At 48.5% G+C, this 27,953-nt stretch overlaps 2 protein-coding genes across 5 annotated transcripts; one reads left to right on the forward strand and one right to left on the reverse strand.

The window, feature by feature from the left end:
* Nucleotides 1–7,799: 7,799 nt before the first annotated feature.
* Nucleotides 7,800–9,149, reverse strand: LOC120689260 (E3 ubiquitin ligase PQT3-like). Its single transcript, XM_039971567.1, has one exon. It carries the CDS (start codon nucleotides 9,147–9,149, stop codon nucleotides 7,800–7,802), a length of 1,350 nt encoding a protein of 449 aa, XP_039827501.1.
* Nucleotides 9,150–21,620: 12,471 nt separating this feature from the next.
* Nucleotides 21,621–27,028, forward strand: LOC120689831 (transmembrane protein 87B-like). Of its 4 annotated transcripts, XR_005681465.1 has the most exons (7): nucleotides 21,677–22,073; nucleotides 22,975–23,908; nucleotides 24,246–24,341; nucleotides 24,644–24,780; nucleotides 25,266–25,438; nucleotides 25,542–25,625; nucleotides 26,239–26,587. XR_005681465.1 is itself a non-coding variant. In XM_039972255.1 (6 exons), exons 1-5 carry the CDS (start codon nucleotides 21,868–21,870, stop codon nucleotides 25,390–25,392), a joined length of 1,500 nt encoding a protein of 499 aa, XP_039828189.1. In that variant the 5' UTR covers nucleotides 21,621–21,867; the 3' UTR covers nucleotides 25,393–25,438; nucleotides 26,239–27,028. The 4 variants fall into 4 exon arrangements, 3 of the variants coding, with proteins under 3 accessions (XP_039828189.1, XP_039828190.1, XP_039828191.1); XM_039972255.1 differs by lacking the exon at nucleotides 25,542–25,625 and having other exon boundaries at nucleotides 21,621–22,073; nucleotides 26,239–27,028; XM_039972256.1 differs by lacking the exon at nucleotides 25,542–25,625 and having other exon boundaries at nucleotides 26,113–26,599.
* Nucleotides 27,029–27,953: the final 925 nt, after the last annotated feature.

Raw genomic sequence — 27,953 nt, forward strand, 5'->3', positions numbered from 1 at the left:
AGGAGAAGGATAGGATGGAAAATCCTTCCATATATATCTCTTTGCTTTGCTTAGCCCTGAAGTATCTTGATCTTATCTTGTGGGCTTTGTCTTTTGGGCTTCATTGGAGGGTGGATGTGCATGAACGAGCCTCTAATCATCACGGCCTTCGATCCTATGTTCGGGCTTTGGCCTTCGTCTTTCTTCGTGTCATCGCGTGATCGTGGGCCTCGCCATTTCATGCTCCAAAATTGGTCAAAAACCTGCAAAAACGAAGTACCTCCAAAATATATGTGCAAACATGAAAACGACCAATAATTGGGCCGAGGTTAGGATGGTTAGTGATTTTGATATTAAATTCATGCCATTATCAAAGTTAAACAGGGGATAAAATGGATACTTAAAGAGCACCAACATTCCCCCCATGCTTAAACCTTGCTCGTCCTCGAGTAAGTCTTTGATAAAAATCAGCGCTGCCTTTCAGTGTCCAATCCCTGCACTTGATCATACACGAGAAAACACAATGCCCCCAAAAAATATTTTGCAATTAATAATACAAGTTGTAGCCAGCTTTTTCAATGTGGAAGGTAGATACAAGTTAAATGCTTCCCCACAATTATTAAGCACATGCTCTCAAAATTAAACAAGTCTCAGAATTAAGAAAGTAAGTTCCATAAGTAATGCTAAACCAAGATCAATAATTCAAACCTTATTGCAATTTGCTCATGGAAACTCTCAGCTCATCTTGTCTCTCAAACTTGCTAGAACTCTCTCCTTTCTTTCTCTCATATGTATGTGTGAGGCTTTATCTGGAGCTCTGGAAAGGTTAGTCCTAACAAAAGATATTATAATCAAGATATTATCAAAACAAGAAATACTTCTTATGGATTTACCGAGACTCGTCAAAAAGACCATTGGAAAATAATTTCTTTGTGGAGAGGGAGAGAATGGAACACACACTTTAGATGGTGGACATGTGCAAATGACAACGGTTGATCCCAAGGCACGACTGAAGTCCTTGTTATCGGATTGCACATGGTTGGAATAATTGAGTATAGAATAATCTTCAAAGTACCTGGAGTTTAATGAAGCTAAAGGAACCGAGGAGCTTTTCATCATCATTCATTTTTTTTCTTTTCTCTCTTCCTCTTTTTTTTCTTTCTTTCTTTTTGCTCCTCAGAACCATTGGCAACACAATGCACTTACTCCACCTCCCCCCATGCTTGAACTTTTGCTTGTCCTCAAGCAATGAAGTGATGATAACTTGATGGAGTGAGTGCACAAAACCTTTATCAATTCTCTGGACTCAACTTTGGAATTCAATGGAGCATCTCCTCGTGAAAGATTGAAGCCAACAGAGGAGGAAAAGGGGCGGGCCGGCCGGCCTAGGGGTGTTGGGCCGGCCGGCCTACTGCCTGTAGGCCTCCACTTCTTCGGATTTTTCTTCTGCGAACTCTTTGATGCTTCCCAAGCTTATGTTTTGCTGAATTTTGCTCTTGATTTTGCTTCCCAAGATGACCAATAATTGGGCCGAGGTTAGGATGGTTAGTGATTTTGATATTAAATTCATGCCATTATCAAAGTTAAACAGGGGATAAAATGGATACTTAAGGAGCGCCAACAATGCTTCATAGTGAAATGTGGAATACTCTAAAAACTAGATATTTGTATGGTAGAAAAGCATGAGTAAAATTCTAGAGTTCGATATTTTGTAAAGAAGTGTGTAGAAGATGGACACATGACCAAACCATATGAGCCATAGAGTCATATAAATAGGGGTGTTCAACTCCCCTCTTGTCATACCATGGCATAAGAGGTCATAAGTAGGAGATAAAAAGTAGGAGATGATGAGGTTGCCATGTAGTATAGTAATATCATGGTAGGATAGCCACATAAAGAGTCTTGTTTTACACTAAGTTATGACATCACTGCTCAGATTAAGAGAATATCATAGGCATAGACAGATGCATACATTTAGATAAAAATAAAGCATCATAAGCATGGACATATGCTCACATAAGTAGAAAGATACAATGTCATAGACACAAATAGATGCTCACATAAACAGAAAAGTAATGCATCATAGGCATGGATAGATGCTCATATCTATAAGAAAATAAAACACCATAGGTACGTACAGATGCTTAAACTACTAGAACCTATTGTAGGCATGGACATCACGGACTTGGACATGCTCACAATATATCAAAAAGATTATTAGATCTAAATGTCAAAAAAAAGCACAGACAACAAACAACATGCACAGCCTGTAATAATCAGATCTACTACAAAGGGAGAGGGTGAGGAGTGCATCATCAGATCTACTACAAAGGGAGAGGGTGAGGAGTGCAGATTTAAATATACCGAAGGAGCAGGAGCAGGACGAGCAGTGGTAGTAGTCCTAGTCCAAGCAATAGGGAGTAGCACAACACCGACAGATCTGCAGTCATAAAAAGGACCAGCAATTTTCACTCCAAGAGTTAGAAAATGGGAGAAAATAAGAAGAAAAAAGAAACCTCATCGAAGAACATGTTTTCTCACATCTACTAGTCAAGAACTCAGATCCGCTCTAGCTGCAGCGAGTTGTAACATAAAAAGGGCACAGATTCATGAGATTTGCAACAGCTATTGAGGTTATAGATGAAAAAAATTAAGGAAAAGGGGACAAAAACTGAGAAATTACTTGCATGTGCATAGCAGCAACGTGAGGAATCGACACTAAATAGCAATAGGAGAGAGGAAGGATCTGTTACACATCAATCGATGAGACATGTATGTTTTAGCCGGAATTGTATTAAAGATGGGAGCATACGGATTGATTCGGATCAATATGGAATTGTTACCTCATGCTCATTATCTATATCCCCTTGGTTGGTAATAATAGGAGCGGTGCAAATAATCTATGCAACTTCCACTTCTCTTTGTCAGCAAAATTTAAAAAAAAATATTTACTCCTCCGTATCTCATATGAGTTTCATAATTATAGAAATTGGTTCCATAACCAACATTGGACTAAATGGAGCTATTTTACAAATATTGTCCCATGAATTTATCGGTCCTACACTTTTTTTGCCACTAGAACAAACAAGAGAGGAGAGGAATAGACAGGAGAGGAGAGAGGAGTGACGGCTCGCACCTAGTGGAGAAATGGAGAGGAGTGACCGGTGAGAAGCGCGAGAGGGTAGGCGGCGGGTGGGGAATTCGTTATAGGCGGTGAGTGGCGCGAAATGGAGCAGTAACCCTAAAACTTGGCGCGTGCAGCCGACCGGCCAATTTCTTTTCCTGCCCCTGCGCGCGCTGCACCGCGCGAGCCAAGCCCGCGGGATACGCCCGATTTCCTCGTATCCCCGGAGCCAGGCCGCGGGCTAGTGGTTGCATCACGAGAGCCAGGCCCACTAGAGCGTGCAGGCAGGGGCGGAGCCACCACTAGGGCGAGCCCGGGCAGCCGCCCTAGGTCCCCTTGGCCGAGCAGTAGAGGATATCCTCAGACCTCAGTTCTCCACGCCGCCGGGAAGGAAGCAAATCGCGGCGGCACCTGCCAGAAGCGAGGACGACGCTGAAATTTGAGAGGAAGACAGACAACCGCGCACTGGGCCGAGACTTGGTGGCTCGTGGGCCGAGTATTGGGCTGCGGGACGCTTCAGGCTTCAGCCCAGCGCAGCCTAGGGTTTGCGTGGGGTTTGGTGGCCGCTTGGCCAGCAGCCCAAGCCAGCCGCGCAACGCGACTGCACCCCCGGCCCCCCGCCCGCCTGCGCCTGCCGCAGTTCGTCGCCTCGTCATCTGGCCTTTGCGCCCGCCGCCCGGCCGCCCGTCGGCCGTCGCCCCATCCGGCCGTCTCGTGCACCGCTGCAGGCCGCCTCGGGCGGCCCTCGGCGGTGGGGCCTCCCGCCGGCCGTGCGCGGCGGTGGGGCCTCCCGCCGGCCGTGCGCCTGGCTGCCTGCAGCCTGCCTCGACTGGTGGACGGAGGTGGAGGCAGCCGGCGGGGGCGTGGGGGCGGCGGCCGGTGGACGGAGTGCGGAGGCGGCTGGCGGCCGGCGCCGTGGGCTGCGGCGGCCCTGTGCTGCTGCGCCGGAGCGGCCGGAGGCCTGGAGCGTCGGGCACCGGCGGCCAGCGAGCCTGCACGCGCGCCTTCCGTGGCGCGTTGTACTGTTTCACTGGTACTGTTCCGCCCTAGGTTACTTGTCAGGCTGGCTTCGCCACTGCGTGCAGGCAACCAAACATGCGGGAGTTGCACCTCACGGGTGTGGCCGGGCCTAGATACATGAAACCAATCACACCGGAGGACAGCCAATTTGCTGCGCCCGAGCTCCATCTCCCTCCCTTGCCTCACCTGTGAGACCCCTGTTGCCGACCCTCCCGTCCCATCGGCGATCTTCTTTTTACTCGAATACGCATTAGAACAATGTATAAGAAGAAAACGAGTTTGTTACATGACACGAGCGTCGTTTAGAATTTAGATTCATAATTGTGAAAGCCACAAAAGAAGAAGGAACAGACAACCCAACTTAGTAGCTGCCACGCCCTCACAAAGTCTGCCTCCTCTCACGCGTAACCGCTCGCGTCGCCCAGGAAGGGCGACTCGGGTGAACGTCCGCCTCGCGCCGCGGAGCCCCCACCACCGCCGCCTCTGGCCCCCGCTTCTCCTCGCCTCCGGCCATCTAGCCGGTGATAACGAGGAGCGGGGTCCTTCTGCTTCAGCAAATCTTCAGATCTGTTTTTTTAGGTTTCTTTTTTTTCCTCCAAAATAATTAGGCTAGAGTTTGGATTGTCGTTTCGATGTTTTCGATCTGGCTTTCATTTTTGCACTGGATTTCCTCCATGGGATACGTCGTTTTCTCCGATGGCGACGTGTTCCTTGTAGAGGGATCGAGGTATGTTGGCCCAGTCCTCTTTGAGGAGGGATTGGATCTATTTTTCTCTTCAGTGGAATCATCTTTCTGGCCGCTGGTGTTACCGCCGGCGGTGGCAGATTTGTCCTTCCGGCCGCCCTTGGTGATGGCTAATGGCGGTGTTTGATCTTATGATCGGTTCAACCTTCATAAGATATAGCCGATGTGCTTTCGGCGCCCTTTACTCCCTATAGTGGTTGAGCATTCAGCGTCTCTTTTGCGGTCTCTACGATTGTGGAGTCTTCTGTTGGTGGAAATTGCGATTCTCGTGGTCGGATCTGGTGAAGTTCCATGACGATGGAGTTTTCTGAAGCAATAGACTTCACCAGATGCAAGTAAGATGAAGGATAGGGACCTAGTGGCGTGCTTCAATGTAATTTTATTTTATGTTGAGATTTCAGTTGTAAAAGAGATTCTATTTTAATGAAATCTGATCCCTTTCTTAAAAAAACTTAGTAGCTGCCACTCGCGAGGAATAGAATCCGTGCTCGCTGTCTCACCTCGTCGGCCACAACTGTCACCGTCGTTGCCGCTAACGACGATCCCCTCCAACCTCAGCGGCCTTTGAAACTCGTACACTACACCTCCATCGAACGTGTCTCAAAAAATCCCCAAGCCAAAGCCCTTTCGCTCACTAGAGAACTCTAAATCCCAAATCCAATCCCCACCGAAGAAGAAGGGGGGGGAAAAAGAACGCTCGCGGTTTCCAGCACACGCAACAAACAACACACACTCGCGGTTTCCAGCACACGCAACAAACAGCACAGATCCGAATTCTCGCTAGTGTCTCATCTCTGAGCTCGCAGCGACACTCTGCATCTTTGACACAGTAGCAAGGCACCCTCGAGCAGCAAGACCCGAGATGTGGCAGAGAACCAGAGACGTGGCATCGCAATTCAGGAAAAAAAAGAAAAGGCAATGCGTCCAATATTACTTTTTTTCGAACAAATTCGGGGGAGAGATCCCCATCTACTATTTCATTGAGCGAAAGAGCTCCGAGACCGAACCGTTACAATGACACTTATAAAGATTATCTCGGCAAGCCGAGAGAGAACAACGTAAGGTCGGCTAGGCCGGAAAGAGAGAAAATACAGGAGAGTTTACATGAACACATCACAATTCTAATATAGCTCAAAAGTACACCAAATGTATTCTACCAATCGTCCATGTGACCAATGCCGAACAACTTGCTTGCCAGGCTTACCGCAGTCAAAGTGCCACCACAACACCCCTCGCAGCTACGCCGCTCTGTGGTCACCCTCCAACGATTTGGGAAGGTTTACCGACCGAATGGGGGCTAAGAATAAGCGGGGCATCTTGACACAAATGTCACCAGAAACGACGACCTCCCTTCAAGCTGACGGTACTACCAAATGAGGCACATCCAGACACCGCATACCGCCATCCAACGCCCTTCGAGGGGAGAAAGCCCCAAAAGAGGGAAGGCCGGCAGAGGTGACGACCGGCATTTGATTTTGATATCCCGTCAATAAGGAGAGCACCGACGAAGTAGAGGCGCCAGCAGCTGGTATTTGTGGAGCAACAACAGAATCCAAAGAAACTCCAACAAGCTTGTAAATTAGTTGCAGACACAAAGAATAGAGTGGTGGTCTTCCGAGGGAGCCACTGCCGAGATATTTACTTGCCAGGTTCACCATAGCCAAAGTGTCACCACCACACCCGTCGCGGCTACGCCGTCCTGTGGCCACCCTCCAACGAACTGGGAGGGCTTGCCAACCGAATGGGGGCTAAGGGTGGGGAGGAGCAGCCTGACCAAGACGTCACAGGAAACGATGACATCCTTTCGAGCTGATGGTAATACCAGTGGAGGCACATCCGAACGCCGCATACCACCATCCAACACCCTTCGGGGGGAGGAAGCCCCAAAGGAGGGAGGGCCGGTAATGGCGACGCCCGGCATTTGATATGGTATTGCCAACAACAAGGAGAGCGTCGACGAAGTAGAGGCACCAGTAGCGGACACTTGTGGAAGACGGCGGTGCAGCAACGGTCGTCACCAGCGGCAATGGCGCAAGGAAGAGGAGGCCCGTTGATGACACCTTCAAGAAGGCACTGGCTGCGGCACGAGCAGCGACGGCGACGGCGTGCGCGACGGGTGGTGCAGCTGCGGCCACCTTCAGCTTGGCAGCGTCGCTGGCGCACGGCGGGCATGCAGGTGGTTGTGCGCGAAGCTCCATCGGTGGTGGCATGCAGGTGCACGGCCGACAGCGTCGCGCGGCACCGCGGCGGCGGCCAGCCCCGTCGCGCCGCACCCCCGGCCCCGCGCAGATCCGGACCCGGGGGCACCGGATCCGGACCCCAGGTCACCGGATCTGCAGCCCCGGGCTGCCGTCGTCAAGCCCGGCGAGACCGACGTGGCGCAGTGGAGACTCGGGGCGCGGCGAAAGCGTGCCGAGATCTGCAGGAGAATGGGTGGGGGCAACGCTGATCAGCCGCGCGGGGAGCTCCAGAGGGCCATGGACGCGGTGGCGCGGCGCCGGCGAAGTGGAGGGTCGGCGACCTAGGCGGTGTGGAGAACCGAGACCGCGGTGTTGAACAAAGAAAGGCCCCCGCCGCCGCCCTCCTAGCAGCCGCGCGGACTTCCGGCGGCTGCTCCGGCAGCGGCGAGGGGCAGGGGAGGCCGGGAGGGGACGGCGACAGAGGGGGGTCGCGACTCGCCCGAGTCGCCCTTGGGGACGACGCGGGGGGGGGGGGGGGGGCTTTTCGCGGTGGGGTTTTTCTCGCGTCCAATATTACTGAATAATCTCAATGGTAACAGAGATTGAAATTCACAGTTACAGAGATTTCATTTGATTTTCAGATATCTTACAATACACCGCTGCAAACAAGCAAGCGTCTGATGCACTAACTTCTGCTTCGATTTTAGACATCAGATTCGATTCAGAAACTCCGTCCTCAAGTTCTGGTGTTTCAGAAAGCAACCTCGGATCTGCCTCCACACCTTCGCTTGAAACCAGCCTCCCCGTGTCTCTGGTGCTCCCCATCGGCCATCCTCTTCCTTCCATGGCATCCATCGTGGTAGCCGGCCGGCGCGGGGACATTCGTGTAGCCACCACCGTACGGCATGCCGTAGTACATGTAAGGATCACTCGCCCATGGCGCCGCACCGAAGAAAGGATCGTAGCATGCCGGGTCGAACGGCCTTCCGTAGCAGCCGTACTGCTCGGGATAGCCGGCCTGCGCACTGATTTCCGTCGACTCCGCAGTAGTGTGCTTCGATCTTGGCTCGCGCGCCGCGCTCTTCGACGTCGACGACGCGCCGCCTTCGCTGTGCTCCGAGCCGGCGGTCGCCGTGGCGTGGCTGCGGTTCTCCTGCGAGGCGGACGCACCCTGCGACGTGGGCTCCGCGTTGCTGCCGGCCGAGCTCTTCCGGTTGTCCGTGCCAACTGATCCGCAGCCGGCGGCACTCGTGGCAAGCAGTTTGGCGATCGTGGCACGCAACGTCAGGTTGGGGATCAGGTCGTCGGCGCGAGATTGCGCGCCGCACACGCACCTGGACTTGGCGGCGATGTGGCCCCTGATGCACACGTCGCAGAAACTGCCGAAGCAGCACCTGGAGGCCACCACCGCGTCCGCCATCACCTTGCTGCAGATCTTGCAGTGGAGCTCCGGCGGGACCCCGTCGTCGGCGATCGGGGCCACCGGCGACGGAATAGGCAGATTGAGTTTGGACGACGCCCGTCCCATGTCGTATCTTGGATCGCCATTGGTGGGGCAGTGCTGGATAAAGTGCCCGGGGACACGGCACCTGTGGCAGACGTACCCTGCCGGCGGCGCCGCCCTCGCCTCGAGTGCGCCATGGTGACCGTAGCGACGCCCTACTTGAGACCGGTGTTGATCTTCCCACTTGAGCTGCGCGGCGTCGATGACGGCGCTGATGGCCCTGGCCTCCTCGTCCTCGGCGCTCGAACTCGATGTCACGGCGGAATCCGAGGGTGCGCCATCGCGCGTCGTCGCCTTGGGCGGGCGCGGCGGCGGGGACGACGCGACTGTGATGGTCTCCGCGGGAGGCCCGGCGACCCGGCGCACCAGCACCGTCGAGTTGCGCGGGACGAGCGCGCTGCCGTCCGTGTACTCCTCGTCGGTCCGCGCGTCGTGCAGCGCGACGCTCTCCCTCTGCCCGCGGCCGCGCGTCCGGCCGTGGCCGTGGCGGGCGGTCCCCAGGATGAGGCTCTTCAGGTCGGCGACGGAGACGGATGGCGCCGGCACGGGCACGGAGAACGTCTGGACGCCGCTCTTGTAGCGATAGTACACGGCCATCGTCTTGATCGACGGCTCGACGCGGAGTTGCGGAGTGCGGCGGCGAGGAGAGCTTGGCACGCTCGCTACGAGCCGCTCGGCGACATGAGTTGGGGGGGCGGGGGTTCGTGCCTTCGTCGGATGGCGAGAGATCACGCGGGGTCGAGAACTATATATCGCAGTGGGACACGGGACCGACTCGGATTCAATTCTGTGGCACTTGGGTCGGACTCGGATTCATATTTTCTGCTTTTTTTCGCCTTGTTTCGGTTGCTTCGCGCCTTCGCCTGTGCGAGGGAAGGCACATTTGGGGTTGGTTGCAGGGTTCCTCGGATCGCCGTTGCGAGGCATTCTCGTGTCCAATCTAGATCAAACGGTTGTTGTGCCCTTTTCAACTTGAAGCCGGACGAGTTCCTGCTACACTAAACCTGCTCTGCCAGTGCTATCGACGAGCTTTCCTCACTCGTTCTTGCCCCCCTCAACCAATGCCTCTGCTAGGTCTATCCGATTATCCTACCATTTTTTTTAAATTTCGACAACCGTGAAATCCTTCCCCCCCTAACCTTGCTGGACTTGCTTGTCACTTAAAACTAGCCTGATGACAACCGTGAGCATTTTTACGACTTTGTGACCTTGAGAAATTACTGGTTTCGTTGCCTAAAAACTAATTTTGTCTTAGCAACCGTGAGAAAATTTACTGACGTTGTGCTCATATAATCAAATTTTGTGCAAATGTATCATCAAGTTTTTTAACTATAGAAACCCATTTGGTGAACTAATATAAACTCTCCACATCCATCGCTTTTTGAAACCAACAACTTTCTGTGCGGCTACCTTAACATTGAGCTAAAATAAAATCTAAAGACAACATAAAAGTTCAGCAGCTCATATAAATCCAAACCAGACTACAAGTCAAGGCCCACAAATAACCACATATACTTTGGATGAAAATGTCCAATGATTGGGAAAAGGATTTCATCTCTGCAGTGAATTGTTACATCTGAGTAGTGGATCCATGAGAAATGCTTCTTAAAGGCAGCTATAAATTATGCCAATGCAAATAAAATCCTGTGACACGGAACTATAATGTATAGGAAAGAATCATGAAAAATGAATGGCACTCAGCTTGGTATATGGAACATGCACACTACGATCCAAAGCTAGGGGACCTAGTATTGCATATTTGGCTTGATCACGGTCCATTACACGTGTTGGGGATCACCGTCTCGGGTGCTGGAGGTTGCCCGAAACTGCATGACGGGAGCCAAGTAAGCCGAAGGTTGCTGAAGACCGAAGGTCGCTTCGCCGTCCGAAGGTTAGAAGATGCGTCCGAAGGTTTCCGGAAGAAGCCGAAGGTCTCCACAAGTTACCGAAGGTTGCTGGAGGCCGAAGGTCAATCCGTCGCCCAAAGTTCACCGGGAACTACCGAAGGTCCAAGGAAGCGTACGAAGGTCGGCCGCTGATCCGAAGGTTATCGAAGACCTTCGGGGTAGCGTCTCGATTACGAATCGGATAGACTGGACAATTTGTATACTCCAACCTGTGTGAAATGACCTACGGCCCGGAATATTCGCAGGATATTCCGAGTAGGTAGGGGCATTATAGTCATTATGTAACAAAGGTTAGGGGTATAAATACCCCCAACCAATCTGTACTGGACACGTGCATATATGAGGGTGAAACTCCGCCACTTTACTCTGTCCAACCTTTGTGTATGCATTTTGATTGGGTGATTAGAAAGACGAGAACCCAACAAGGGCGCCCACCGTGTTCCCAGCTCGTAAACCAACCCCCGATGGCACCACACAAGAGGAAACCAATAGACCCTCCCACGGATGACAACCAAAATGATTCCCGAACCTCCCAAGAATACCTTTCCACACAACCCCCACAAGACAACCAACCACCCAATGGAACACCCGTAGTTACAGAACCTTCGGGGTCCAACCAAGATGAGCTCACCGTCGTGAGCCTCCATCTCCAGGCCTTGGAAAGGCAAAAAGACATCCTCGCCAAGCAGCTGGCCACGCAGCAAAACGCACTGAACCGAGTAAACCAACTAGCCGAAGCCAAGCGCAAAGTAGCAGTCATGCAAACAGAAATCGACAAAATGCAGCAAGAATGTGCAAGTACTCAGTCCAATCATGAACAGCAACCCCCGATGGGGGCTCCTCATCAGAACGAGATCCATAACATTCGAACCATTCATACCCTCCAAGACCACTACGTCCCACCTTCGGGTAGCAGATATGACCCAAATTCGCCACTCTCTACAGCTTTGCAGCACACACCTTGGCCACTGGGCTACAAGCCAACACAGCTTCCAAGATACAACGGCTCAGAAGACCCCACCCAATTCATCATGGCCTACGAAGCCACCATAGCTTCGGCTGGCGGCAATGGTCCTATCATGGCAAAATCCTTCATCATGGCTTGCGAAGGTCCAGTACCTAACTGGTACTCCCACCAACCCTCGGGCTCCATCACAAGCTGGCCTCAGTTAAAGGCGAAGCTCAGTCAAGACTTCCAAGGCTTCGGGCGACTCGACCCGAACACCATAGAAAACTTCCAGTGTCTGCAAGGAGACAATGAACCACTCTATGATTACTTCCGAAGGTTCGTCCAGAGAAAGACTCTGATTCCAAACTTCCCAGAAAGAGATGCAATCGCCAAGTGTATCGCCGACTTACTACCCGGACAGCTAGCCTCACACTTGTCTAGGGAGCCACCCAGAACACTCAGTGACCTATATGCAGAAGCAGAAAAATACACCAGGTCAGATGCAGATCACAGACGAAGAGTCGAACAATGAAGGATAATGAGGCAAGCTGAAAAACACAACTAGAATTATCAGAACAAAAACCCGCAGTTTGTGTTCCCAGTGGAACCTTCGCAAGAAAACAACCCTGAACAAGATCAGGACCATTCATAACTCTCCCACATAAGTCCCACGAAAGTCAACACAACAACCAAGGCCACAATCATTTAGGGCATAAGGGCCGAGGCCGTGGGCGTGGTCGTGGAAAAGGTCGCGGACCTTCGCACGGACCAATTTTTTTTGTCATTTTCATGGCAACGAGTCGGATCATACAACCAATTTCTGCCCCGAGAAGAAGAGAACACTAGAACGAATGGAAGAAGAGAAAAAGGCAAAACTGGTCAACCACACTGCGTGGTCAGGACCTTCGGCGCCGCCGTTCCCGCTAACACCTACACTATACAATCCAACCTTTCAACTCGTGCCCGCCTTCACCTACAACCCATACCCAAACAATTGGCCCCCTCAGCCACAAGCTTACCCCAAACCGCTCTCCTTACCTCCACCTCCGAGCCAACACCAGGCTCAGGAAGAATTACCTCCACCCCTTCTAGGCCCACCCCCAAAACAAGAGCCTCAAGGCTCCCAAACTCCCCAAACAGCTACACTGCCATCCTTCGGCATGATCATGCCAATATCCGGAGGTTCCACCCTCGAATTCCAAAACAAGAGGCAGCGCAGAGATTACTTTAGACAAGTCAACAGCATCCTCGTTGATGGCTCGGCAAAGAAAACACCTTGGTCTCACATGCCGATAACCTTCTCCGAGGAGGACATGAGCCTCAATAGCTACCCGCACACTGATGCAATGGTCATCGAAGCCAACATTCAAGGTTGGACCATCGGAAAAATACTAGTCGATACTGGGAGCTCCGCTGATATTATTTTCTCAAGTACCTTCGACAGAATGAACATCGATAGAAACCTCCTCCAACTAGCCGAAATCCCCTTAATTGGGTTCGGAGGGAAAAGGGTTGAGGCCATTGGCAAAATTTCACTGCCAGTCTCCTTCGGTGACACATCCAACCCAAGAACAGAACACATCACCTTCGATGTGGTTGAAATGAATTACCCCTATCTCGCCATCTTCGGCCGAGGACTCATCAACAAATTCGAAGCAGTTGTGCACCAGCTGTACTTATGCATGAAAATGCCAGCATCAAGGGGCATCATTACTGTACGTGGTGATCAACAGCTTGCCAGAGACATAGAGCGAGGAGTAGCTCCGGGGCAAAGAAATGTTCACGTCCTCGAAGCTGAAAAGAGCACAGTAACTGAAAAGCCCAACAAAGAAAAAATAACCTTTGAGGAAGGGTGCGAAGTCAAGAGAGTACCCCTTGACAAGCATCTCCCGGATAAGGTTGTAACAATCAGCGCAACACTCTCTTGCGAAGAAGAAAAGGAACTCCTTGATTTCTTGAACAAGAACAAAGATGTATTTGCATGGTCAGCAAGTGACCTTCGGGGAGTCAGCAGAGACATAGTTGAGCATCATCTCGACATCAGACCTGGTGCCAAACCCAAAAAGCAAAAGCCTCGCAAGATGTCCGATGAAAAAGTCGCCGCTGTCAAAGCGGAGGTATAGCGCTTGCTGGACGCGAAGGTTATCTGTGAAGTTAAATACCCAACGTGGCTCGCCAACACAGTGTCGTCAAGAAGAAGAATGGCAAATGGAGAATGTGCATAGACTTCACAGACTTGAACAAAGCTTGCCCTAAAGATGATTTCTCTCTCCCACGAATTGAAAAAATCATGGATGACGCTGCAAATAGTCAACTGATATCATCAGATTTGGATGAGAATGGAAGACGAAGAGAAAACAAGTTTTATAACCCCCTTCGGCACTTATTGCTTTGTAAGAATGCCCGAAGGTCTGAAAAATGCCGGTCAGTCATTTTCAAGAATGACATCCAAAGTCCTGGAGCCACAGCTAAAAAGAAATATCCTAGCCTATGTCGACGACATCGTCGTCATCAGTGCAACACGACAAGATCACGTCTCAGATTTGGCAGAAACCTTTGCTAACCTCCGAAAAGCGAACCTGAGCCTCAACCCCGAAAAATGTGTTTTTGGGGTACACAAGGGAAAGATCCTAGGATGTCTGGTCTCAACCAAAGGTATCGAAGCAAACCCAGACAAAATCGCAGCTCTCTGTACCATGGAAGAGCCAGAATCAATAAGGGACGTGCAAAAGCTCACGGGCAGAATCGCCGCTCTGAATAGATTCATCCCACGCTCCGTGGACCGAAGCTTGCCATTCTTTAAAGTACTCCGAAGCTCCCAGAAATTTGAATGGGGCGAACAACAAAGAGAAGCTTTCAATTCCCTCAAAGAATACCTCCAAAATATGGCCAAACTAATCTCTCCAGACCCGAAGGAGACACTCCTACTATACACTTCGGCCTCCCAAAAAGCTGTTAGCGCTGCATTAGTTGTCGAGAGAGACACAAATGGCACTCGCAAACAATTCCCAGTCTACTTCGCGTCCGAAGCCCTAGCAGGATCCAAGTTGCACTATTCGGAACTTGAAAAGATAGCCTATGCGGTCATCATGGCCTCCCACAAGCTTCGCCATTATTTCGAGGCTCACAGAATCATTGCCATCTCTAATCAACCTCTGCATGACCTACTACATAATAGAGAAGTTTCGCCAAGAATAGCCAAATGGGCTTCAGAATTATCAGAACTGGTAGTCGATTTTGAAAAACGGATAGCAATCAAATCCTAGGTTCTAGCTGATTTCATAGTAGATTGGACATCCCCCGAAGCTCAAGATGAAGAGCCCATAGAAACATGGATAGTTCACTGTGACGGGGCTTGGCAGAACAAAGGTGTCGGCATTGCAGCAATCCTCGAATCACCTTCGGGAGCAAAAATAAGATATGCTGCCCGTCTCAACTTTGACCAGTCAACACCATCGACAAAAAATACAACCGAATATGAAGCTCTCTTGCTTGGTCTTCGCAAAATGAAGGCACTCGGGCACCAAAATTGTGTCATCAAGACAGACTCGAAGGTCATAGCAGACCATATAGAAAAAGAATCCGAAGCCAAGAAACCTGAACTTATCCAATACCTGGAAGCTGTAAGGGCAATGGAAAAACACTTTAGAGGCTTCACAATCATCCATATCCCTCGTGCTCAGAATGACAAAGCCGACAGGATCGCCAAAGCAACTGCTAGAAAGCAGCAACTCCCGCCAGACGTCTTCTTTGAAGAAATCACTACACCATCGACCAAGACAAAAAAAGAAAACAGAATCAACGCGATCTTCAGCGAAGATTGGAGGGCACTAATAATGGCGTACCTTCGGGGACATTACGAACCTTCTGACGAGGCAGAAGAGAAAAGGCTTTCCCAAAGAGCAAGAGGCTACGTAATCTCACGAGGCGAGCTATACAAGTCAGGGGTAGTAACCCCTTGGCTCAAATGCATCCCCGTCGCCCAGGGCGTCGAGCTCCTTAACGAGATCCAATCTGGTGTCTGCGGATCCCACATAGGAATCAGACCTCTCGCAACAAAAGCTTTTAGGCAGGGATTTTTCTGGCCATCAGCACTAAAAGACGCAGAAAAAGTGGTCAAAACGTGCGAAACTTGCCAAAAGTTGGCTCCAAAATCCAACAAACCTTCAGAACCCTTGCAACTGATAGCCTCCGCATGGCCTCTCTAGTGGCGGGGAATGGACCTCGTAGGCCCCTTGCCTACTGCCCAAGGAAACTACAAGTATGCAGTGGTTGCCATAGAGTACTTCACCAAATGGGTCGAAGCTAAGCCCTTGATAAAAATCACCTCCGAGGCAGTCCGAAAATTCTTTTGGCAGAACATCATATGCAGGTTCGGGGTACTGAAGGAGCTCACGGTGGACAATGGCAAACAATTTGACTCGCAACCATTCAGAGAATTCTGCCGAAGCATAGGAACAAAACTCATGTTCGGTTCGGTATACCATCCCCAATCTAACGGGGCGGTGGAACGCGCCAATGGCGTCATCTTCACAGGCATCAAAAAATGCCTCTTTGACCAGAAAAAGGGTAAATGGGTTGATGAACTCCCGAAGGTTATTTGGTCACACAACACGTCTGAAACAAGAACCACCAAATTCACTCCATTCAGACTTCTTTACGGTGCCGAAGCCATGAGTCCAGAAGAGCTAAAGAACCAAAGCCTAAGAGCAAACTCCGCACCCGATGGCAATGAACCTCCGGACGATTCAGATCTAATAGAGCTTGACATCCTACAAGCAGTCTCTAACCTGAGCAAGTACCAGAAAGAAACTAGCAAATGGAGGGATAAGAAAGTAGTTAAGAAGAACATCTCTATGGGAGACTGGGTCCTCAAGCGGAAGCCAAACCCAGAGAATGTAGAAAAAATGGAGCCAAAATGGGACGGCCCATACCTCGTCATCTCCAGCAAAAGGCCCGGGTCATACCAACTAGCCGACCCCGAAGGCAACGAGCTATCGCATTCATGGAATGCGGACGGCCTCAAAAAATATTATATCTAGCACAATGTAAAATGGGCTGGACTGCGAAACTATAAGCAGAGCCAGACCCATTAGGTATTTTTCCGTTTTTTCTTTTTTGAACCTTCGGGACGTACTCTTTTCCTCACAAAGAGGACTCCATTTAGGAGGTGAAGTTTTTAACGAGGTGGACCCTTTGTAAATTTCATCACTATTAATGAAAATAATTTTTCCCTATCTCCGAAACTCTCGAGAATCGAAGCAACATTAAAGCTGCAAACTTCGACCGTCGCTCGACGAAAATTCTAAAACTAAGTCAGCTAGGCGCGAAAAGCCCAGCGTACTTATCTTAAGGGGTCAAAACCCTCGCTTTTAGCAACATGGACAAGGTGGGGGAGACGTTTTCTCAAGAACTACCCATGTCGCTAAAAATAGCCACAACACCTTCGCCCTAAAACTAAAGTGCAACAAGCATGAAAAGGCAAGGGGCTGTCGGCACAAAATCGAAGCCAAAACACCTTCGCCCTAAAACTAAAGTGCAACAAGCACGAAAAGGCAAGGGGCTATCGGCATAAAGTCGAAGCCAAAACACCTTCGCCCTAAAACTAAAGTGCAACAAGCACGAAAAGGCAAGGGGTTGTCGCCACAAAATCGAAGCCAAAACACCTTCGCCCTAAAACTAAAGTGCAACAAGCACGAAAAGTCAAGGGGCTGTCGGCACAAAGTCGAAGCCAAAACACATTCGCCCTAAAACTAAAGTGCAACAAGCGCGAAAAGACAAGGGGCTGTCGGCACAAAGTCGAAGCCAAAACACCTTCGCTCTAAAACTAAAGTGCAACAAGCATCAAGATGGCAACGGGTAGAATGCCCGCGGATACCAGTGTCTCGTGTCCGCACCCGCGACCAAAATTCCGTGCCCGTGCCCGCGCCCGCCGCCCGCCACGAGCGGCATCCTCTGCCCGCGCCCGCTATCCGCGGGCATCCCCGTGTGCCCGCCAGGGGCGGCGAGTACCCTCGTCGCGGCGGCCGGTCCAGGGGCGGCGAGCCCCTCCCCGCTCCCCCCCCCCCCGATGGCCATCCCCCTCACGGCGGCGGCCCGTCCAGGGGCAGCGAGCCCCCCCCCCACCCCACCCACCCCCCCGACGGCGGCCCGTCCAGGGGCAGCGAGGCCCCCCGGCGGCTGCCCGTCCAGGGCGGCGAGTCCCTCGCGGCGGTGGAGTCGAGGAGGGGGCCGCTCCGCTGGGGGCGCGACCGCGCGCCGGGGGAGGGGGGTCGCGGACTCGCGACGCTGGGTCGTGGGGGCGGCGCGGCGCTGGGTTGGGGGCAGGGGCTCGGGAGGGTGCCGGGATGGCGGCTGGGAGCCTGGGACTGGACTGGGACTGGGAGTCCGGAGGAATGAAGGAAACCCTAAAGATCTGATATATATATATAAAGGGTATGGGGTCCACATGTTAGCGGGTTTCGGGTTTACGGGTTCGGATATCAAATTTTCAAATCCGTTATAAAATACCCGTCGGGTTTAGAGTCGTACCCGCGCCCACACCCGCGGGTACAAATCCAGACCCGAATCCGCGCCCAGCGGGTCGGGTATCCGCGGATTTGCGGGTATTTTATGCCCGTTGCCATCTTTAAACAAGCACAAAAAGGCAAGGGGTTGTCGACACAAAGTCGAAGCCAAAACACCTTCGCCCTAAAACTAAAGTGCAACAAGCACGAAAAGGCAAGGGGCTCTCGACACAAAGTCGAAGCCGAAACACCTTCGCTATAAAACAAAAAGTGCAACAAGCACCAAGGCAAGCGACTGTTGACCCAACAACGAAGTCCCAAAAACCTTCGCGCAGTTTCAGCCAGCATGTGCAACGTGGGGGAGATGTTTTTTCAAACAAAATATACCCATGCTGTCTAAAGTATGCGGTGTTTCAAACAAAGCCGAAGCCCCAAAAACCTTCGTGCAGCTTCAACCAGCATGTGCAAGGTGGGGGAGATGTTTTTTCAAACAAAATAATACCCATGCTGTCTAAAGCAAGCGGTCATTCATACAAAGCCGAAGCCCCAAAAACCTTCGCGCAGCTTCAACCAGCATATGCAAGGTGGGGGAGACATTTTTTCAAACAAAATATACCCATGCTGTCTAAAGCATGCAGTCTTTCATACAAAGCAGTAGCCCCAAAAACCTTCGCGCAGCTTCAACCAGCATGTGCAAGGTGGGGGAGATGTTTGTTCAAACAAAATATATCCATGCTGTTTAAAGCTGCGATCAATCATACAATAACGAAGCCTACACAACCTTCGCCCAGCCTTAACCATCATAAGCACTCGCGGGAGACATTTTTCAAAACCAAAAGCCCAAGAACGCACACAAGCAATAGGCCAAGCAAAAAAGACAATAATACAGCAAGCATGTGAAAATCGCAGCAAGTTCGAATATCATCACAGACTACTTGCAATAAGCATCTCAAGTTCGTCAAAGATCGTCACATAAGCAAGACACACTGCTCAATCAGATCAAATACTCCTAGCTCCGCTAGCGTGCAAAAATTCAGCAACACTCGCGCCCAGGTGCGCGAGCTCCGCTAGCGTGCAAAAATTCAGCAACACTCGCGCCCAGGTGCGCGAAGCTAAAGCGCTCCCAGTCAGACCAAAGTGCAGCGACACCGTCGCGCCCGACTCGAAGTGGCGCCACAGTAAGTGTTTGACCTGTCGGCACAACCGCCTGGCCAGGGTGGGAATATTTACATCAGAATTCACATCACAAAATGACAAGTTCATCACATAAAGACTATAATCCTAGACCTTCGGATCTTCCTCGTCGTCGCTTCCAGCTCGACCAGACGTCCCCGCCAGCTCCCCAGCGTCCACACCTTCGTTGACGACCCCTTTGCGGCCTCACGAGCTCGCTTGGACTGCAAATCAGAACAGTTAGAAAAGGTTCAGCACACAAAGAAAACGAACCCGAAGGATAACGCCCCAACCTCTTCAAGGCGCTGGCAAGCTATGTCACGCAAAGCTTGATGTCCGGCAGACAGCCAGAACCTTCGCAGGAAAGTCTTTTTCACAGATTGAACCTTTCTACGACAAGCTTCCAGCTCTGAGGACTCTAGGAACTGATATCCTGGGGCGGAAATCTTGACCAAATCTTGGCAACCTTCGTGCTCAAGTAACGTGAAAGCGTTCTCGCACGAAATAACTGCAGAGTTGTCTGAAATATCTGTTAAGATGTTGCCCAAGACAACAAACTCCTTAAGCATCCAATCAAGAAGTCCATTTACACCCAGGCCATCGGACCTCAACAAAGGCTCGGGCTCAGCCCCGAAGGTTGCAAGCGCATCTTTGTAAGCTTCGTAAATTTCTCCACTCTTCTCGACAATTTCGTCATAGGCTTCACTGAGCAATTGCATGTTTTTCCGGGCCTCCTCTTGCAATTTTGCAATTAACTGATCTTTTTTGGAGCACTCGGTAGAGAGTTGAATGGCAAGGCCTTCAGCCTTCTTCGCGCTGTCAACTCCCTTGACAACCTCCTGCCGTAAACCCTCGATGGTCACCTCCCTCGAGTCCAACTCTTTCTGCATCTCAGCAAGAGCGATATCTTGACATTTAACCTTCTCTCCTAGTTCCTCATTCTGTTTGCCACGAAGATCATCAAGATTATGAAGCATAGCAACCTCTTTTTTCAAGCGCTCATTTTCAACCACCAACTTAAGCCTCTCAGCTGAAAAGTCAAGCATCCTGTCGGACTCAGCCTTCGCCCTCCGAAGCAGCACACCTCCAGCAACAAGAGCCTGTTTAAAAAACACGTGAGATAAAAAAACTTACAAACGATGCAAGCGATGCGAAGATCCCTCAACTCGCAAACCACTACACCAAGCTGCAGAAGCGAAAAAGCTCGAAGCTCTTGGCGAATCGCAAAACTCCACGTGGCAAGCTCGAAAAATCGGCAGAGCTTCGCTACAGGCGGAAGGCGTGAAAGCGACGCCTCCCCCACCCCCCTTATATAGGGGGGTGAAAGTAAACAGTAGCACTAATGGTAAAATCGAGCAGAATGCCAAACGCCACCCAACTAAAAATCGACACATATAAAGAAGTCACCTTCGGCTCGTCCCAACCTCCGGCAGAGGGAGACGTTTTTTGGTTGCAGGAGATAGATGCTTCTAGGGTTCGGCCCGTCGGAGTCGGCCCTCGCCCGCGAGGGGCTACTGTTGGGGATCACCGTCTCGGGTGCCGGAGGTTGCCCGAAACTGCATGACGGGAGCCAAGTAAGCCGAAGGTTGCTGAAGACCGAAGGTCGCTTCGCCGTCCGAAGGTCAGAAGATGTGTCCGAAGGTTTCCGGAAGAAGCCGAAGGTCTCCACAAGTTACCGAAGGTTGCTGGAGGCTGAAGGTCAATCTGTCGCCCGAAGTTCTCCGGGAACTACCAAAGGTCCAAGGAAGCGTACGAAGGTCGGCCGCTGATCCGAAGGTTATCGAAGACCTTTGGGGTAGCGTCTCGATTACGAATCGGATAGACCGGACAATTTGTATACTCCAACCTGTGTGAAATGATACATGGTCCGGAATATTCGTGGGATATTCCGAGCAGGTAGGGGCATTATAGTCATTATGTAATAAAGGTTAGGGGTATAAATACCCCCAACCAATCTGTACTGGACACGGTGCATATATGAGGGCGAAACTCCGTCACTTTACTCTGTTCAACCTTCGTGTATGCATTTTGATTGGGTGATTAGAAAGCCGAGAACCCAACAACACGATGATATCAACACTCAGATGGGGAAGATCACTTATGCCATCATCAATATCTTCTGGTTTCATATAGTTGTTCACTACTCCCTCCGTCCCATAAAACAAATCATCCAAGGAATTCTAAGACATAATGAGAAGGTAAAATGACCATGTTTGCCCTTATATATTATTCATATTTGGCACTAATTGATTCTTGCATGCACATGCACTTTCTAAAATAAGGTAGAGTGACTTGCTTTTTGAGATAAATTTTGAATCCCAGGATGACTAGTATTTTGGGATGGAGCGAGTAACTGCTACCGTCATTGGTTCATTACGGTAATACCTTTGATTTTATTCCCCGGGTTTGTTGGGTTTGTATAGCCATTCTTGCAAGCTTTGAAAAAAGAAATTTGAGCTCTTTAGGGAAAATCAGTTCTTGTTTCCCACTTGGCATATTTTTAGTCATCATTAGCCGCAGCAGCGTACTGGATGGTGTTGACTGTTCCTACACCACAAGCGATGCTGATGCCCTGGTACACCAACCTTAACCATCCCCCACCTCATGCCCCCCTCTTCCACTGCCAGCAAGAGCAAGGCGACTAGGCGAGCCCTCGAACCTTCCATCCACCGCCCACGCCCCCCTCTCGACTCGCTGCAGGAGAGCAGGCAGAAGCAAGGACAAGCCGCCAACCAGCAGAAGCCAAAACGCCGCCGGCGGCGCCCTCCCGAGTCCCGACGATGCGGCCGCTGCGGCGAGCCGCGCTCTCGCTCGCGCTCGGGCTCTCCCTCGCGGCCCTCCTCGCGGCGCGGGGCGCCGACGCGTCCGTCCACGAGTACGCCGGCGGCGGCTTCGCGCCGCGGGCCAACTCCTTCTTCTTCCACGGCGGGAGCGAGGGGCTCTACGCGTCCGACCCGTCCTCCAACTCCTCCGCATCCTTCATCAGGTACGCGGACGGGCCGCCACCGCCGCCCGCCCCGCATCCGCCCAGTCCTCGCTCCCTCGGCTCGCCTTCCCCCCTAGGGTTTTGCGGATCGCGTATGTCGCGGGGAGTACCTGGGGACAGGATCAGATGCGATTGTTGAATGTCGCGCTTTTTTGTTTATCTCGAATGGATTCTTCGGGGTGATGGCGCCTAGGCGAGTAGTAAAAAAGGGCCAGGTTGGGAGGGCAGCAACTTTTGCCGATGAATGCATATCCTTGTGGTTGCGTCTTGAGTGGTTGCCCCGATTTAGGGCTCTGGCTGCTGCTTTTGGTATTTCGTGAGGGATCGGGCGGAAATTCTTGTAAATTTTGTGCATAGACTGATCTGTTGACTTAATTGGATACAGCTGCTAATACTTAGTTTTTTTATGCGAATTGTTCTGAGTTCTGACATAGTGTGTGTCGCAATCATTTTGACTACTTTACCTAGTTCAGCTCTAGTTTTGTTTGTCTGGCGTGTGTTGAGGCTGGAATCATGGAGGTCCTAAAAGTTGATTGATTCATTTTGTTTTCAGTCGCTTGTGATCCACTGCATCTTTGCACCAAGCTCCAATTGGATGGTGTGTATCTTTTATGTATTGCAGTATGGTTGGCATGATCTGATGCCACGAACATGTGACAGACAGTAAAGTCAGCTTAGGTCATGTATCATGGTACTCTACTCTGTTATTATGGTGCAGAGCATTAGCATGTTGGATACGAAGACCAATTATTTTCAAGCTTGCATGTCTTTAGGCATTTTGTCACAATATCTTTTGTGTTAAACTGCACGGGCTAATTATATTAAAGTAGAAATGGGAATTACATGCTTAGATCTCCTTCAAATATGTACCTTCTTGTGATCTAATGGACTGCTCTTTCAGGTTTGACACTGTAGTATTCCGTCGGACCCTGGAGTCAGCATCTAGGCACGAGGAGATGCAGCAAAAGACAGGATTGGTGGAGGCTATAATTGTTGAGATACAGGACAGGGACAAAATTGGAGGTTCATACCTTCATTCTGATGCAATATGCTGCACCCCCGAGCTTGATAAGGAGAAATTTTGTAGGGTAGGTGAAGTCATCATACGTCCAAATCCTGATAATCCTGAATGGCCTAAAAGAATCCAGACATTCTTTGAGGGTAAAAATGAAGAAACCACTATGCTACCTCAGCTAGTATCAATAAACAAAACAGGGATGTATTACCTCTATTTTATGTTCTGCGACCCCCAACTTAAGGGATTGAAGATTACAGGCAGGACTGTCTGGAGAAATCCACAGGGTTATCTCCCTGGTAAAATGGCTCCAATGATGACATTTTATGGTTTCATGTCACTTGCATATCTTGCACTTGGACTTCTATGGTTCATTCAGTTCGTGCGATGCTGGAAGGACATTTTGCAGCTGCACTACCATATAACAGCTGTCATTGCGCTTGGCATGTGTGAAATGGCTTTCTGGTATTTTGAGTATGCTAACTTTAATTCAACTGGAACCAGACCTATGGGCATTACCATATGGGCAGTTACATTTACTGCTGTGAAGAAGACTGTATCTCGGCTTCTTCTGTTGGTAGTTTCAATGGGCTATGGTATTGTTCTACCCACATTGGGAGGCATAACATCAAGAGTTGCTGCTCTTGGTTTCATCTATTTTGTTGCTTCAGAAGCTCTTGAACTTGTTGAAAATCTGGGAAACATCAATGACTTCTCTGGAAAGACAAGGTTATTCCTAGTGTTGCCTGTTGCAATACTTGATGCTACCTTTATCATCTGGATATTTTCATCCCTCTCTAGAATATTAGAGAAGCTACAGGTAGTTGCTTTATGACCTTACAAGTCTTTCCTATTATGTTTAGATTGATCATATGCGCCATTCAACCTGCTACTACAAATTATTGGCATGTATGATTTGATTCTAGCACTTTCAATGTTTCTAAAAAAAAATATCTACAAGGTTTTATACTACATTTACTTACATTTTTGCAAATCCTTAGCATGTTACACGGAATATTAATCTTCCGGTGTAAGTTATGACACATGTTTTACATGTTCACTATTATAAAGTCTCCCTGCTTCTGTATCTTACTGAAATGAGCTTTTTCCCCCTAGTTGCATTCCTTGTGCCTCATCTGGATTTAATTTTATTACAGCTGCGGAGAAGCATGGCAAAACTTGAATTATATCGAAAGTTTACAAATTCTCTGGCCGTGTCAGTGCTTATCTCGATCGCTTGGATTGGCTATGAGGTATCTTGTATCAACTCTAAAGTTTTCATCTATGTGGTCCAGTAATGTAGATATTGTATAGCCACTCGAAAGTTGTTGTCTCATGCAAATCATTGCAGAATGTAAGAGGAAAAGCCAAGTTTTAGGTCCTTTCCTCTCTTCTATATGTTCATCATAAAATAGACTTGGAGGTGTCCATACACATTCTGTTTTAACCATTGTTGACCATGGATTTTCTTTAAAAATGTTTTAGAAGAAAAATAGTTGTGACCGTTCTGCAACTCATATTGACTATGGTGTGGCTTGTTTTTTTTTTGAATCAGCTATATTTCAATGCAACTGATCCATTGAGTGAACTTTGGCAACGGGCTTGGATCATCCCCGCCTTTTGGAATGTCCTTTCATATGCCCTCCTTGCCATCATATGCATCCTTTGGTCTCCATCTCGTAATCCAACAGGGTAATTTTTCAACTATGAATTTCACCCACTCATTTGAGTTATGTTCTTTGTTTGAGTTGGTTTTCCCCATGCTTGTAAACAACAAAGTTTTATCAATTTAAGCATTATATCTCATCGTATAGGTTCTCGTCAATTATATCCTGTCAAGAAGGCTTATTTGATTAGTGGAGGTTGTTGGTTACTTATTTTTAGCAGCAGCACAAGCACATATTCTGAAAGAGACAGTTTGTATCACATTCTTTATGATATTCAATAATGAGCTCTGCTGCAAAGCAACTCCTGTTCCTGTGATCCTTCAAGATAATCACTGTTTAACTATGTGTCAATCCATTTAATCTTCAGAAATATCTAGTTCATATTTATAATTACTCTTAAGTTAAGCATGGCTAATTCCTGATACAGCATGTAATTTTTATCTTTGTACTTCCATTTTGAACTACATACGAGAGTCCAACTTCAGTTTTCGCTGTTCTTGTCATGGACAGATTTGCATATTCAGAGGATGCAGGCGAGGGGGCTGATGAGGAGGGGCTCTCTCTAGTAGGCAGTGCAATGAAAGGAACAGGAGATATGGTAAACATGCATATCTTTCCTGAGGATAAACGTGCATGATAAGTTTTGGCCCTGAATGCAGCTGTACTCCTGGCGGGATGCTATGGTATGTGCTCATTTTTGTCAACGAGAACGGTACATGTCATTGTGTACATTGATGGCATCTACTGTCTTGCTAATTTGTTACTCCATTTCTTTTTATAAAACAGGCACACATTTTAAGATTCCTCGTAATTCCCAACCAACAATCAGTCTGACATAGTTCAAACTATGTAATGCAAAAATGATATGGAGTAAGCATTTGAAAATACTTTCTTATGGTTATAAATTTTTTGATACAGACATTATAATGACAAATTAGAAGTGAAAACCTTGTTTTGGCAACAGTGTCGAGTCAGACCATGCCTTATATTTTGAAACAGAGTAGCATGTTAGTGCTAGATGAATTTGTGATTAGTGGGCTCTAGTCTCTAGATAACACATAACAGTCTTGGATATACATGGTCCAAACTTTATGTTGACTTCTGACTTCTGATGTCATTCTTTTTGAAGAACCTTCTGATATCCTTATCCCTACACAGCTACACTTATTGTTGAGTGACCTCAAAGCTTCTCTCCAGATCTTACTGACTTTGCACACTTAATGGACCTTGCACACTTAATACATATTTGTTTATCACACATTTTTGTGCTCTTAATTTTAAAGCAATGCATTGCGAAAGCCATTTCCCTTATGTACAGTTAAATTATATTATTAGTAATTAGTGATTAATCTTGTAGGTTTTTTTTCATAGGGACCTTTATATCAGTTTTTCTGCGGCAGTTGTAGACTTGCAGTTGCCTATTCTTTCTGGGTAATCGGATTCACTTCTTTAATATTTTTGTAATATTTCTTCTCGATTGCAGAGAAGAACTGTTTTCCTCTGGATTCACGACTAGCTGACATGTTCAAAAGCTTGCGTAAGATTCCAGATGTACAGGTGGTGACTTGTTTTGAACGATTTGACCAATAGACTTTTACTTGCCCAGTTGTGACTACTCGATACAAAAAGTCGGCGCAATAAACTTTCACTTTGAGAGCATACGAGGGTTGTCTGTGTAATCCTTGTGATGGTGGTGTAGAGTTGTAGCTCGTTGAAATGTAGCGTTGCCAGAGTTGAAATGCATACCCAGTTAGCATGGATCTAGTGATATGTTAGCTATTGCAGGTGTACCTATCATGTTTATTAGTAACGCAGTATTCTCGGGTTCACGACTCGAATGTGAATCGTATGAATTGCTGAGCCGTACACTCCCAAGTGCAGCATTCTGTTCATGCGATGTTGCGATTTTTGTTTTAATCAATGCGACAGGCTTTTCAAAAAAGAACAAAAGAAAGAAACAATTCATGCGCCTTGTAGGAGATGAAATGCAACTCAATTATACTCGCTCCATTTCAAATTGTAAATTGTTTGATGTCTACTATATTGAATATATGTAAGGAATTTGGTCAGATTTATGGAAAATGTCATCTGTAGTATCAAACTAGGCAGGTTGGCGCGCTTTGCGCGCCTGTATCAAAATGTTTGATTTAAAATAATAATAGAAATATATTATCATGTGCTACAGTTAAAGCAATATCATATTGATGTATTTTAACAACGTGTTGATGTATCGTGTGCTACAGTTAAAGTAATATCGTGTTGATATATTTTAACAATGTGTTGATGTATTGGATGAAGTCTGAAAGTTACAGGATATAGGTATAGTAGTTTAAAGTCCGAGAGCACGCTAAATGTATGGATATATATATTTTTAATAATTTTTTGTTTTATGTTAGTAGGTACGGTAGGTGGAGTGATTTACATTTATTATTGATTTTGGTAGGGTTAAAGATAAGTTTAGTAATTTTATTTGATAGAAAAAATGATAAGATTAGAAATGAATGGATGACTCAATTATATTTTGCGAGTTCACGAAGTGAAAACAAAATCCAATAAATAATAGAGGATAAATATAGTATATAATTTTTTTTATTATTTTTGTGTATAAAAAATAACTAAACATTTAAACATGTGGGTCCCACATGGTTTAGTTTTATATTATAAATTATTTTTTAATTATGAACAGTACCTGGGCCCACATAAACAGCAGTTTTTATTATTTTCTATTATGAACAGTACCCCCGGGACCATATGAACAGTGCTCACGGGCCCGCATGAACAGTACCTCCGGCCCCACGTGGGGCCACGGCTCACGAGAGCGCGCCGAATCCTGGCGCTTTAGTATAGGTTATTGATAAGTGGACGTCCAATATATATTACACTGTATCTTATGAAAATAGTTTGATATTATAAATGTTTGTATTTTTCTGTAAACTTGTCACAACAATTGACTTGCGTAGAATTTGAAACGGGGATGTGGCTTCAAGTCTGCAATAGCTCAACCCCTCGCTTTAACGGCGAAGAACATCAGATAAAAGAACGTCCACATAGTAAACTCGTGCGGAACCCGTATGCATGCTGCGTCACTCAATGCTTTCGGATTATCGGTATCCATGGAACCCGTAAGCATGCCTCGTCCCTCAATGCTTTCGGATCATCCTAGTACTCGCAATTTCATCCAAAGATTACACCAAGGCA

This window comes from Panicum virgatum, chromosome 9N (assembly GCF_016808335.1).
Source record: "Panicum virgatum strain AP13 chromosome 9N, P.virgatum_v5, whole genome shotgun sequence".
NCBI classification, from domain to species: Eukaryota; Viridiplantae; Streptophyta; class Magnoliopsida; order Poales; family Poaceae; genus Panicum; species Panicum virgatum.

Excerpts from the sequence above, each read along its gene's own strand:
- LOC120689260 (XM_039971567.1), bottom strand. The coding sequence starts at position 9,149 with ATGGCCGTGTACTATCGCTACAAGAGCGGCGTCCAGACGTTCTCCGTG.
- LOC120689831 (XM_039972255.1), top strand. The coding sequence starts at position 21,868 with ATGCGGCCGCTGCGGCGAGCCGCGCTCTCGCTCGCGCTCGGGCTCTCC. Across the intron at positions 24,342-24,643 it reads TCGCTTGGATTGGCTATGAG|CTATATTTCAATGCAACTGA; the intron begins GTATCTTGTATC and ends TTTTTGAATCAG. Across the intron at positions 24,781-25,265 it reads CCATCTCGTAATCCAACAGG|ATTTGCATATTCAGAGGATG; the intron begins GTAATTTTTCAA and ends TGTCATGGACAG.